Source organism: Triticum urartu, unplaced genomic scaffold (assembly GCF_003073215.2).
Source record: "Triticum urartu cultivar G1812 unplaced genomic scaffold, Tu2.1 TuUngrouped_contig_9900, whole genome shotgun sequence".
In the NCBI taxonomy this organism is placed as follows: domain Eukaryota; kingdom Viridiplantae; phylum Streptophyta; class Magnoliopsida; order Poales; family Poaceae; genus Triticum; species Triticum urartu.
The window spans coordinates 31,893-46,224 of record NW_024120990.1 but is presented as its reverse complement, the minus strand read 5'-3'; the positions used below and the strand labels follow the sequence as shown (position 1 = coordinate 46,224).

Here is a 14,332-nt window from a genome sequence, read left to right as displayed (position 1 = left end):
GGAAGCTACCGTTTAACGAATGCAATGCAAGCAAGGTAGCTTGCTTACTCTCCATCTAGCGTGCGTTGGCGGCAAGGAAGGAGGGCGAAGTGAGCGAGACCAAGACGGGCCAGACGTGGAGTGGCGAAGGGGGCCTACTATACGTATACATGATTAGTAAGCGATTCAAGACATCGAACGAAAAATCAAGTGAACTAATGAACAATGTGATTGCTCAGACAAGTACCAAGGAGCAAGAAAACGTATGCGCTTTAGCAAGGGATGAGCGCGAAATCCGTTGCTTGTTCTTTCGGTAGCCTTCTTTCATTTCTGAATTTGCTTGCGAGCAGTCCTTGCATTAGTATGAGTTTGTTGACCGCGTAAGGGCGATCCATCTTGATGACAAATTCCACGATAACGAGAAATAGAAATTAATCGTTCGATGTCTGCTTGTTCTCCCCTCTTCAATTACCAATGAACAACATGATCTTGAGCTATCATTTGTTCAATTTGGTCGATCTGATACTTAGTTAACTCATTCATCTTGATGTTCCCACTGATACCTAATCGATAACGAAGTTGAATGGCTTTTTTCGGTCCAATTCCATCCATTTTTGTTGAGGAAATTCTGACTTGTTCATCGGGAAGTGATCTAGCTCCTGAGATATATGACATTCTTTATCCTTATCTTTTCCTGGTCTTCTCGGCTGGAATCTACAATCTACACCTCTCCAAACACAAACGCAATATCTTGAGTACCCGGAACCATGTTCAGTGCTGCAAAAGTGCAGCTGTATCCCCCTAGAATCTTCAGCTCCTCGTTTTTATTCAATTATCAAATGACTCATTTTGATGGATATTTGTAGCATCATTCAAGTAAATACAAATTGAGATCGTAGAAACATGAGCTTGTGATATAGATACACCTAATTCCAGACCGGTTAATGCTAGAATTATAAATAAGGGACCAAGATCTCCTATGAAATAGAAAATATTATTCAGAAATAGCATAGTCCAAGCAAACCCACTTAAAATCTTTACTAAACTATGACCGGCCATCATATTAGCAAATAAACGTATTCCTAAGCTTAATGCACGAAAACAATAAGAGATTAGCTCAAGGAGTACTAAGAAAGGTGCTAACGGCAGTGGGACTCCCATAGGTAATAAGAAGCTAAAAAAAATGAAGCCCATGTCTTTGAAATCCAATGATCGTAATGCCTATAAAAATGGAAAATGAAAGAGCCAAAGTAATGAGAAAATGACTTGTCACTGTGAAGCTAAAGGGTATCATACCCCGGGGATTATGAAATAACGAAAAAGTAAAAGTGACCGAGATGCGAGGGAAGAACTTTTGTTTCACATTTCCGGAAAGACCACCTATTTGTTCGTTTACCAGGTTCAGCACGAAATCATAAATAAGCTCGACCAAGGATTGCCATGCATTTGGCACTGACTTTCCACCTCCCTTTTTTGTAACAACAAAAATAAGAAAAACGACCAAAACGACAGTGAGCAGCATATACAAGACTGAAATTGTAAATGTAACATAAAAGTTGCCCACATGAAGATCAATTATTGGGTAAATGACAAATTGATCCAATGGGGTTTCCAAAAAAAGCTGATTCGAAGCACTTACAACGCTACCCAGCGGGGAGTCTTCGGCGCTCCATATTTCGTTATAAAAATTAACAAAGCCCGCGTTCCAAGTGAAGCTTTCGCGCCCCTTGAAATGTAAATCTGCGAAAGTCTCCCTTAGAGACGGAAAAGAATCCACGCCCAGAAACTGGTTACCAAACCAGGTAACATCGTATGCAGGTGGCAAAGCCAATTCTGCCTGCTGCATGTATGATTCTACCATTTTTGTGATTTCAAAAAGCAAAGCCTGTGTATTTCCGGGCGCAATTCCCCATACATTTTTAAAAGGAGGTTCATGTCTTTCAAGGTAGGTGCCTCCACCCCTTCCAAAAGCCGGTTCACAAGCTGCGGATCCAACGCAGGTTGGGAAAAATTAAAAATAAAAGAATGGACGTGAGAGACTCTTTGTGCTGTTTGTGTTATGAAATCGAATTTGTTCATCTCCAGGTAACTCCATCTTTTTCAGCTCTGCTCGCTCACTTTTGAAAGGAAAGGAGACTGATCTTGACGTCGGCGTTGGTTTTTCTAATGAAACGAATATTTTTTGGATTGAGATTTCAAATAAGCATTGCACAATGATCCGCATTAGGCGGGGAGCAGCAATGATACCACTGGCCAGGAATAAGTACCTATCCCTCTACTACTTATGATGTTTTTCGTTCAATTGAAATCCTGCGTCGAGCCGATGTTTCATTGATCGATACCGGGCACATCCATCACATCAACTATTTCACTTTTCATACGCATTTATTGACGGACCGGTAAACTAGACCCGAAAAACTCCTATTTTTAAAACGAAAGACCCATCACAAAATTATGGCGCAACGCTATGACGAGCGTTCTCACAGGCCGGCACCTCGATGCATCCGTCTCAAGAGTTGTACACCTTACATGTGCTTCACGCCACAATCTCTCAGTTTCTGCTCCTCCATCTGTCTCCATCATATAATCGATCTCACCTCTCATGTCTGAGTGAAAAAACCATATTTGTTAGTATATATCAAAGCCGAGAGGACACGTTCCTCTCATGTCGAGATTAGTATTAGGGACCCTTAGTATTATTAACCGTCACAATGAGAACTTCTCCCAAAGAGGGTTCTTATTTCATTTCAGTAAGTAGTCGATTGAATCGGTTTCTAACCTAAGGAATGTGTTATTATAACCAAATATATCATCCAAGAGCCGATCTCTTTTTCATTAAGTATCATTAACAGACCGCTTGCTTACGAGCTTGGTAGCCGCCTTGGAGCCGAGGCAGACGGAGGAACCTCTCGAACCTGGAATCCACTTTCCACTTGTCCTCCATATGCTCGGGTCTGCTGTTTGACCAGTATCTAATGCTATTTCTTACTTCGACCAGACGGGCACTTTCGCATTACGCAGTGAGATCGCCTACTCCTCTCGAGGTTGGCATTTTCGAGTTCATATTTCATAGGTCACCATAAAAATTCCTACCTTTCAAATTAGCATATTTTTAGGAACATATCGAACTTTCATCCCGCATTATCTGTGCAAAATTTTATCATTGTTTAACTACTTCCTCAAACCATTCAATGCGCTATCTCCATCCTCTCATTCATCTCTATACCAGAACAATTAATTAGGCCCAGCCCTTCTATCATCGGCCTTGTTGAACTAATTACTTTCGTCTTTGTGCCACCTCAAAGAAGACATTTGATCATGGGCTTTTTTTTGTGATGAGGCTAGTTTGAACTATGCTTTTTCTCCTTTCTACACCCCTCTTGACACAAGTTTCGCACATCCAGTTCTCTTATTAGAAACTCCCTATAGATATACTTCTTACTGACTGATTATGGCTTCCCTGACTAGAGAAGGAAATGTCGGGAGGAAATAGAGATGATAGGACCACCTGAATGCTGGAGATGAGTGCTCGTCGTATTCCCTCGAGCAAAGCGGAGAAGAGAAGGGGGAAGAAAAAAGGTTCCTAACTCATTGGATAGCTTAATCTATTGGTCAGGGATCCCATCTTTACTTTATTTAGGTGCCTAGACTTTTCGGGGCATAGGGTAGATTTCACAGTCCTTTAAGTGAATACGCCTTCTCTTTATGTATAGAGCTCTTAAAGAATGGATCAGCTCCTAGCGAAAAAGTCCAAGGTCTGAATACCAAGAGCGGTCAAACACAGTGATCGGTCCCGGTCAATGGGTAGAAAAGCCCGCCCTATAATCTGAAGTAGTCTTCGACTAGGTATATAAAATGGATAAAAAGAAAGAAGGGGAGGAGAGGAGATAGATGCATTTCACTAGGCGTATATGATATTGGAAAGAATGGAATCGAGTAAGCTTAGGCCAACCGATAAGTCATCTTTGTGTAACTTCCCATATGCCTACTTCTAAGCTAAAGTAAGGAAATAGGGTGAGATAAGCAAGAATGAGCCGAACGAAGACGTAAGGTTTGTTTAGATGTAGTCTTTGTGCTTTTCAAGTTGCTTCTTGCGAAATCAACTAAGTTCGAAAAAGCCATGCCCAGGATCCTTAAGAAACTGTGGACTTTTGCACCTTTCTGTCTAGCTTGAGTTATCTTTTAGTTCTCTCCCCTCGGCAAAGTGGATAGGAAAGAGTCTTGCTTCCATTCCACTAGCCAAGAATAAGGAGAGTGACTTTCTCTTTTGAACCTCTTAAGGTGACTTGAAAAAAAAGTGGTACACCCCTCAGAGATATAGGGACCGCCATGCTCGTCCACTTTCTTGATAAATGACTCGATGCATTTTCTCTTCCTTGCCGCTGATACTAAGACATATCAAAAAGATCTATTACTAAAAGGAGATTGGGATCATCCTGTGGTTACCGGATGATGGGAATAACTAAGCATAAATTTGGAAATGAGCACGAAATGTCTATAAATGAATTTTCTCATTATTCGTTATTTCCGGGTCTTTTCGTTGCCTTCACTTACAACAAGAAACAACCACCAGCGTTTGGTGCAGCACTTGCATTTTGGTGCATTCTTCTTCCTTTCCTTGGTCTTTCGTTCTGTCATATTCCAAATAACTTATCTAATTACAACGTATTAACCGCTAATGCACCTTTTTTTTATCAAATCTCAGGGACATGGTCTAATCATGAGGGTAGTATTTTATCATGGTGTTGGATCCCAAGTTTTTATGGATTCCTTTTTTGTTACCGGGGTCGACCCCAAAGCCATAATGTCTCAAAACGAAGAGGCTATAGAGAAACTTTTATTTTTTCCTTTGTCTCGAACTTCGTGAAGAACTCCATTCTATCTCTCCAACAAAAAAGTCGGGCTGCGCCCCAGTTGTACACTCCCTTCGTTCGGAGAACCCTTGTTGATTCTGAACTTCGTTCGCAAAGTAAGCGTCCTTTTAACGGGCCAGCCCTTTTTAATGCGCCGCTTGACCCTGTTTTGAAAATGAGCTTTGCTCTTCTGGGCGCTGGGCGCTCCCGTGGTTCGCGAGAAGGAAAAAGGACTAATCTTTTGTTACATCTGGCACGAGATGAAAAAGAGAGAGCTTCGTCTATCGATGAACAGCAAATTGACGGAGCTCTTGGCATTGCTTTGTTTTTCTCTCCTTTCCTATCAGTGAGTTCTGATCCTTTTGTTCGAAATTTCTTCGTTCGTACCGAACCGCTTGCAGAATCAAATCCAGTTCCACAAGATCCTATATCAGCTATACATCCTCCTTGCATTTATGCCGGAGATGTCGCCAGTGCTATGGGCTTTGGGTTATGTAGATCAAAAATGATGAATGGGATTGTGGCACTCCACTCGCCGCCAATGCGGAAGGATGCCGCCGAAAAGAATGGAACGCTGCTTCGCTCTGCTGGATGCGTCAGATCCCATATAAGAAGCTCCCTCTTTACCCGATCATTCAAACATTTTGTGGGCGGCGCGCCTACTCTATTGTTGCGTAGCAATAGAAGCCTGCTCATGCTGCTTCGGCGGCGCTTTTTCGCCTTCTCTTCGCTCTGGACAGGAGCGCTAATGGACACGGGGAGGGAGCAGGCGAAACGTGTCGTTCGTAATGGAAAGAAAGACACCACTACTTCACCTCTTTGTTGGACCGCCGGCGCGAACATGATGGTCTCTGACCAGGACCAGGAACCAATTCAAATTTGGATCTTGACATGTCGGTTGTTTTTAACCGTAGGCATCTCGCCAGGAAGTTGGTGGGCTCATCATGAATTAGGTCGGGGTGGCTGGTGGTTTCGGGATCCCGTAGAAAATGCATCTTTTATGCCTCGGGTATTAGCCACAACTCGTATTAATTCAGTAATTCTACCCCTTCTTCATTCTTGGGCATCGCTTCTGAATATTTTGACTCTTCCATGCTGTGTCTTAGGAACCTTTTCAATACGGTCCAGATTGCTAGCTCCCGTTCATAGTTCCGCTACAGACGATACATGAGGAAGATTTTTATGGCGGTTCTTCCTTCTAATTACAGGCATATCTATGACTCTTTTTTACCAGATGAAGCAGGAGGCATCGGTCCGTAGAACCTATAAAAAAGAGATGGTTGTGGCGCGAAGTACTCTTGTGCACCTACGTCACTCGGCTTGCACACAACCCCGCCCCGTTATGTTATGTTATGGAAGAATTTAGCTTCTTGCTGGGCTGGTTATTCAGAGCCAGCAACTGGCTGCCGGATTGGGTGAGCCAAATTTCATAAAAGAAATACATTATTTATGAAATTGGGGTATCTACTGATACAAACAAGGTAGAGGGCATGACAGCTTGGCCAGAACCAGCCAATGTCAGAGAACTCCGAGGGTTGCAGGGGTTATTACAGGAGGTTTGTATTGGGGTATGGAGCTACCAGCAGGCCTTTAACTGAGTTGTTAAAGAAAGGTGTGGAGAAGAAGCCAGAAAAGCATTTCTCAAGCTCAAAAGTGCTAAGGTATGGTGATGCCTTTGAACGTTTACTGGGAGAGCGGCTCGAAAGAGTTGGACAGACTAGAAGCTTTGAAGTTTATGTTCTTTAAAAAGATAATAGCAACCTTGACTTACATCCGGTCAAGATCCCCGTGAAGGAATGCTGATTGAACATCGAGCTGATAAAGAGGGAGTACCATACCCAAGATACTCCATTAAAGGAAAGGTATGCTTGTTTGGTTTCTTTGGTCCGAGAACAAACACCACAAACTCTCGCAGTCGATGAGGAAACGTTAGTAAAACTACATTTCAGTAATCCATCTAGCCTTAACCTCTACGCAAGGAGATCTTACGTATAGACCCATGATTAGGTAACTACTTCTTCTTTTATTCGGAGTATCCAATGGAAAGTGGGCCTCTATCTACAGGTCATGGATACCTGGGCGCTAGAAAGGTTACCGAACCGCGGTTAAGTGAGGCCGTTCAAACTTCACGGCCTTCACTATCGGATGTATATGAGTAAAATCAGACAATACTATCACAACCTAGCGTTATCCAGATCTTTCATTTATCCAGGCGATTTTGGGAAGGACTCAGCATTCTCCCACAAAAGGCCAGGCCTTGAGTTTCTAGCCACTCATATAAGTCAGGGTGTCAATTTTTTTAGGTGACGTATCTTTCTCTCTGATGTTCTTCGTGGTCTCAAAGGATGATCAGTCGGATAGCGAAATTGGTAAATAAAAAGAAGAAGTTTACACGCCGGGTGCATACTTCAGTGCCACTAATTAGCGACTTTTTTTTGCCCTTTACCTACACCATGTAGACCGGAGGATTACACAGAATCCCATTGGCGAGTTTCAGACAGCTAGGTTATTCAAGAAACTTGGAATACCAACTCCAATGCTTGGCTTGCTGAATCAGCATATGGATTACTTCATTGAATTTCTCGGCCCGAGCTCTTGTGATTGGTCCACTTGGCAGGTGGAGTGGATCCTTAGCAGGTTCATGTGTTCCTTGTTTACGTAGCTCTTCTGTTGGATCACGTAGCCCCTCCGTTGGATTACGTTGCTCTGCCCTTGGATTACTTGAGTCATTTCTGGGTTTACTTGGCTGCTCCGCAACATGTTGGTTACTTGATCCTTCGCTTTGTTTACTTGGGAGCCCAATACTTATTGGTTGGGAAAATTACCTTCCAAGGAAAATGATCCTCCCACTGGACCGAAAAACCCATATATTCCCATGGGAATGGGTGGTGCTGAACAAGCAGGCAGGCCCAACGTTGTTTATCTTTACTGCAATCCTGGTTAGGTAAAAGGAATTCCGCAGCAGCGGGTACGTGATTAGTTACAACCAACGGAAAGACTTATTGAAATAATAGGGAATTTCCTCATCCAGTCTACTCCTAGGACTACATCATATGCTCCCAACTCCATGGCCAACAAATCAAACTTCAATCGATATCCTTGCATCTCCCACTGTACACCAGAACACATCCCATACAATCGGCCCGAAGAGCATCAATGAGCAGGCCTACTAAATAGGCATAGAGATACATTAGCCGAGTTTGCTTACAACAACTGCTATCACTCTAGCATCGGAATGGCACCTTTCGAAGCACTCTACGGAACCTTTGTCGTACCCAGATTTGTTGGGGTTGGCACGTACCGACCGACGGGGCCACAGAAGATGAAGGAGAGTGCCGAGAAGATTCCACTTATTCTAGATTAAAAGCAGTTCAGGACCAGGTACGCCGACCACGATATTTGGAGTTTGCAGTAGGTGATCATGCTTGACTTCGGCTTGAACCTACAAAGGGTGTGATGCGTTTTTGAGTGAAGGATTAGGTATAGCTGACCGATACATCGGACCTTTCTTGGCCCATATCCCCCTAGCCCTTACTCCCTTGTTTCGGTGGTTGGTCTCTACCTTTTTCTGTCTCTTGGCTAGTTTGTCTTCCTCTTCTTTTTGAGGGTAACGTAGTAAAAATCCTTTATTTCAGGGGATTTCCCTTTTCTTTCCAAATGAATTTATGCTTAGTCTAAAATTGGTAAATACCAAATAATAATATATATATATATATTATTATTATTATTTGAAATATGTACCAGTTTCCTGAAACTAACAAATAGAGTTATAGCTTTGATTGACTTACTAGCTTACGGGAACGCTTTGAATCTCAACTTACTTTGAACGAGTGCTTCCCACATAGATTGCTGGAAAGAGGAGTGAGCCGGGGCAGAACTTGAAGCACGGGAGAAGGAAAAAGAAGTATACAAGGGGTGCGTAGTTGGTATATGTACGGTATAGACCTTTCTTTGTGAATAGCTGGTTCAGTTACAAGGGTGTAATACAATGGTCTGCTTATAGGTTGAAAAAGCCTGTAGAGATAGCCTAGATAGCCAAGAAGATATACGTATTTCATAGAGCTAGCTAATAAAGCTTTTGTTAACTTCAAATAGGCTATTGAATGCAACGGCAAATAAAGAAGAAGAAAGTGCCAGAGCTAAGAGCTAATAGATTCCCAGTCTATGCATGGATAAAGGAATGATAAGAGCTATGAGCAGTTTATTAAACTACACTACGGCTAATATATATAAGGACAAATCAACTAGAAAAAACCGTTGCCAAAGAAACCATTTGTTTAAGCTTATTCGTTCGCGCTAGGCTAAAAAACTAGATAGAAGAACTAGAGGCCGCCAAGGTCTTCAACCATTAGCAGGTAGGATCCTTTGCTTACTACTTGAAGCAGAAACCTAGAAGAGGAATTCTTTCTATTCCAAAATCCATCTTCTTTCCGGTCCGCTTCATTCATTCCCTTACTAATAAATCCAATTCATCGCTAATGGCAAAACCAGCCTGTATGTACACCGCGCGCACAACTAACCGTTGCTTGGTAGGTTCGATCAGCTCTTCTCACCTTTCCGTCGACATCTACTAAGGCTTCAGCTTAAGTGGGTTCAGCCGCCCCAAATCTGACTCGATCCAGGGTTATATATCATAAAGGGCTTCGACAAGGGGTTTGATTCGTTCTTTGAGCAAAAAGATAAGGTCGGAATACCGGAGTTCTTTCTTTGCTTCCAAGAACATAGATTCCTTCTTCAACCCAGGTCATGACCGAGGGCGGGTATCTCACTCGCATATCTAGAGCCCAGCATCTCTCCTGAACGACACCTTCTGCAGACTCTACTGGTGGTATTTCCCGAGGCGAGGGTAAATATGTGCATTCATATCGGTCAGGAAACGACAATGACTCTTCTTCTTTCCGGGAAGCTATGGGCACCTCACAATTCTTATACGACATTAGTGGAAGCAAACATTCGTAGCATTCATTGTCACCGATCATTGACAAAAGAAGAAAAAGAAGCCATACGACAACTTAAGGAATCTTTAGATTTGGCGGCTATAGACTCAAAGGGCACAGACAGGCTGCTGGTACTTTTTTTAGCTAACTAAAGTCCAATTTCCTTTGCCGAAATAGGATGAAACGGATCAGCCGATTCAACTTAGCATTACCTGACTCGTAACTTCAAGCACAACCATCCATCTCAATCCAAAATCTCCGATCGTCTATGATCCAAACCCAAACTCTCCTCCGGTTTTGGATATATAGACAGTGCCTGCTCTCAAACCAACCAAGACAGCAGCAAGTTCCTATCGAGAACAAGACGACAGATCAATATGACCAATTTCTATAATATCTCGGGTGAATACGTGAAAAAGTGTTGCTTAGCTCAGTGAAATGGAATAAGGAAGAGAAAGTGTAGTGTGATAAGGGAAGATGCAAGTCAATTTTGAGGTTTTCAAGCAAGGGCTGAGATAGATATACAAACCAGAAGAATTCACATCAGAACCCTTTCCTGCTTCCCCTTTTTACCCATCGGACTCGACTCACATTTTGATCTCCTACGCTTGCTTTCACAGTCCCCCTACGAGCAGCCCGGAATCAATGAAGGAGTTCATTCAGCACCGAGCCGAGCGAGCGTAGATTCAATATGTTGATTGTACCGAACGAAGGATTTGCCTTATCACGAAAGCCACATTCGTTTGCCACTTTCGTTTCGTTTGAGGAAGTCACACGTCCGGTTCCCTATAAATAAGGAGATTCATTCTTTTTTTCAGAAATCCCCTCTTCTTCCTCCTCAAGCCCCTATCACAAGACCAAGTGGATCTCATCCTGCAGAAGATTCAGAGCGGATCTATCTAATGGCATGGCTGGCTGCCGGATTCCCTTTCACTTAAAGCCATTCCAACAATCTATTCGTCGTAAGCCCTTCTAGCAGCAATCCAAACGTCCCTCCATCTGCATCTCCCTAACAGTCTCTGCACGTGGATCTCTTCTACTAGTGATTCAATTGGGGCCAATCCTGCCGCATCCACTTCCTTCTATCAATTAGTGGAATCCCCAAAAGCGGAAGAAGTTCTTTGCGCTAAATACCTTCTTTGCAAGCCGTGGTCCCACAACGGACCGAAATGGCCATCAGAAAGCAGATTCATTTTATGATAGAAAAAGAATCTGCTTTCTTCTGGCACATGTATTTCTGAAAGGACTCCATCTTTGGAAAAGCTCGTTTGCACCTTGCATCGAATTAAACCACTCCTTTCACCGCGGATAAAGACTTGGTGGGTGGGGATGAGACGCTAAGGTAGGGTTCGGTCTGGATGAAACTATCTTTAACACGAGCTTCTTCCTTGTGCGAAGTACCAACTTATTGGAATTCAGCATTGCATATTCACTACCGAGATCTCTTATAAGTTTTGGGACCAGAATGAATTCTTCCTACAGACGCCGTAAAGGGTGCGGTTTATCAACCAAGCGTACAATGACCGAAATCAACAGCTCCATCATTTCTGAGAACTTCTCTCTCGCATAGAGGAGATCTTGGCACTACTTTATGTGTTCAATCCAGGGAGCCGCCCTCTTCTTCATATCTTGCTTGATATTGGTTTCATAATGAAAAGAGGAAGGAGTGTCGAAGCGATGTCGCTTCTCTGCTCTCAGCTCTTTGCTCGAGATGATGTGATCTGATCGATCAGTCTAGAATCTGTAACCAATTGGCTAAGTCGCTAAGTCATTGCGGACACTTGCCATCCTCTCATATCGAAAGACGAACAACGACTTCCGGGGTAAAACGGAGGGCTAAAACCTGAGCCTCTTTTTCCATCCCAGGGGGTAGCGATTTCAAGAGTACTTGGTTTAAAACTTCCAGTTTATTCAAGTAGTTTCACTCGATGAAAAATGCATGCAAAATGCATTCTATTGCTGATTCTCTGTCAGGCATTACACCTCTGTCCCAAGCTGTTCGTGTTAAGGTGGCCGATGGCGCTGAGTTAACTTCCTTGTTTCTTCTGCTTGATTTGATCTTTGCAAGTATCTGCTGATACCGCTCCATCACATCATCCAAGGAGCCCCACATTCCAGAGTGCAATGAATGCAACTCAGAAGCCATTCTTATATGTCTATGCCCCATATCTTGGATCCGGGTCTGCGTATGAATAGTATTCGTATCACAGCCGAGCAAGAGAATTGACTTACTCATTTCAAGCAGAAGTGGGGACTGAACCCAGTAGATACCTAGCAGCTAAAAGAGGTCCAAAGCACCGGATATGGCTCAAATAGTCCTTATAGAAATGATCTACGAACTATAAGCTTTCGATAAGAAAGATTAGTTACACAAGATATATTATTCTTTCTCACTTCCTCTAGAAACCAAAGGGAGAAGGAGTGGGAGTTGAAAGCGACAGAGATAAAGTACTAGCAGCTGAAGTCGTAGGTGGAAGCCTTTCTTTCTTCTTGCACATATTGAGCTTGGCGCTCCTTGATATCTCGGAATAGCTCCGAACCAGCGACCTTGAGCGGGTCTCCTCAAAACCACCGTAACTACCCGCTGCGAGCCATGGTCCTTGTATGCTAAGGCAGAGATTAATTAATTGCTGCCACAGCAGGCGCCTATCTGTAGACAAATTGGATCAATAAATATAAAAAAACTTGTCAAGCTTTGCAAGGTCCCCTTCTTAGAACAGCAGCAAGTCAGCACCAGGTCAAATTCTCCAATTACGGTAATATACCATAAACAATCATCCTTTAGGAGCTATATTATCCCTCTAGGGGAGCTAGTATAGTTGGCCATAAGGTCACACCCCTTCTTCATTCCATTTTCTATTTTAGAACTTCGGGTTTCAAAGACTTTTCCCACAATAGAGGCTTTGTTCTTTTTGAGCAGAAAGAATGAATCTAGTATGGACAGAATGGTATCTATCTTCTTAATATTCGTTTTCCAGGGGAATGAGCCAACCCACACAAGAGTGCCTACTAGCTTGTCACGAACGCAGAGGAAAAGAAGTAAGATACCCCCGCCCCCGAGCCGGGACCCCTTCTTCTTGTACCGCTAGTGGTCTTGGATGAAGAACCACAAGAGCAACCTGAGGTAGTCGAGGAGGAGCCACAAGAGCAAGATGGAGGTTAAAATGAGACAGGTGGTAATACTTCTTTGGAATTGCCGCTTGCACTACGCAGAGAGCCTAGGACTAATGCTGGAAAGCCTCCGGTCCGATATGGCTATGATCAAGACATTGCAAATTGAGTTTCAGACTCTTATGTCTCACCCGCACACAAAGCATTCATTGCATCTCTACAATCGGTGTCTATTCCAAAGGATTGGAAGGTTGCAAAGCTGGATCCCTGGTGGAAAGAAAGACGTAATGAAGGAGGAGCTTGGTGCACTTCAGAAGAACAAGACGTGGGATCTTCTTCCACTCCCAGTAGGAAAAAGAGCAGTTGGATGCAAATGGGTGTTCACCGTAAAACAAACTCCAGAGGGTAAGGTGGATAGATAGAAGGCAAGGCTAATTGCAAAAGGTTATAGGAAGACGGGAGATAGACTATGATGAGACCAAAGCACCAGTGGCGAAGATGGACACGGTGAGAACCTTAATCTCATGCGCAGTCAACTTACTTTGGGTGGCCTTTACATCAGCTAGATGTGAAGAATGCTTTTCTTCATGGTGGTTATTTACAAGAAGAGATCCATATGGACATTCCTCCAGGTTTTGGAACAAACAGACTGATGGGAAGGTGTGTAGGCTCAAGAAATCTTTGTATGGCTTGAAACAGTCGCCACGGGTGTGGACAGGTTCAGGAGAGTTGTTTGTGGCATGGGCTACTCTCAGTGTAATGGAGATCATACAGTACCGGCATAGACGAATCCATATCACCATTTTGGTGGTGTATGTGGATGATATTGTGATTACTGGAGATGATGTTGAAGAAATCCAATGTTTGAAGGCAAGACTAGGAGAAGCATTTGAGGTAAAGGATCTTGGACCTCTTCGATACTTCCTTCGGATTGAGATTGTTCGGTCGAAGAAGGGGGTAACATTAAGTATAGTGAACAGGTAGCTGATTGTTTTACTAAACGAGTAGGTCCTTGTGAGGGTTTAGCAATTTGTAACAAGATAGGCATGTTAGATATCTTTAGCCGGGGGAGTGTTGAGTATTGGGCTGGGCTGTATAGTGTGTGTTAGGCCCCATGGCCCATGTACCTTGTATGTATAGCAGCACATAGGAGCAATGGAAGAGATTGATGATCACTCATCAAATAATACCCATGAAACGAATCCAGACTCAGTGAGTGGTGAAGACCACTGACCCCAATAGGAATACGGAAGACCTAATTATTGAAGAGAATAGTACAATTAACAACTAAACCTAAAGGGATCCACTTGTCACAGAAGCAGTCTATAACTAATAGGAAGCGCCTATCTCTTACTTGATATCTGATTGATCTTGCAGAGCCGAATTGTTTGAACTTGATCGACCTTAAACGCTAGTTCAATTCCAGGACGACATCATATAATATACGCGAGG

The 14,332-nt window shown here is 43.1% G+C and overlaps 1 protein-coding gene and 2 pseudogenes across 1 annotated transcript; 1 reads left to right on the top strand and 2 right to left on the bottom strand.

The window, feature by feature from the left end:
* Window positions 1-807: 807 nt before the first annotated feature.
* Window positions 808-2,159, bottom strand: LOC125532428 (annotated as a pseudogene).
* Window positions 2,160-4,418: 2,259 nt separating this feature from the next.
* On the bottom strand, window positions 4,419-5,424 carry LOC125532427. The gene has a single exon (XM_048696492.1). It carries the CDS (start codon window positions 5,283-5,285, stop codon window positions 4,803-4,805), a length of 483 nt encoding a protein of 160 aa, XP_048552449.1. The 5' UTR covers window positions 5,286-5,424; the 3' UTR covers window positions 4,419-4,802.
* Window positions 5,425-5,620: 196 nt separating this feature from the next.
* LOC125532429 lies at window positions 5,621-6,198 on the top strand (annotated as a pseudogene).
* The last annotated feature ends 8,134 nt before the right edge of the window (window positions 6,199-14,332 follow it).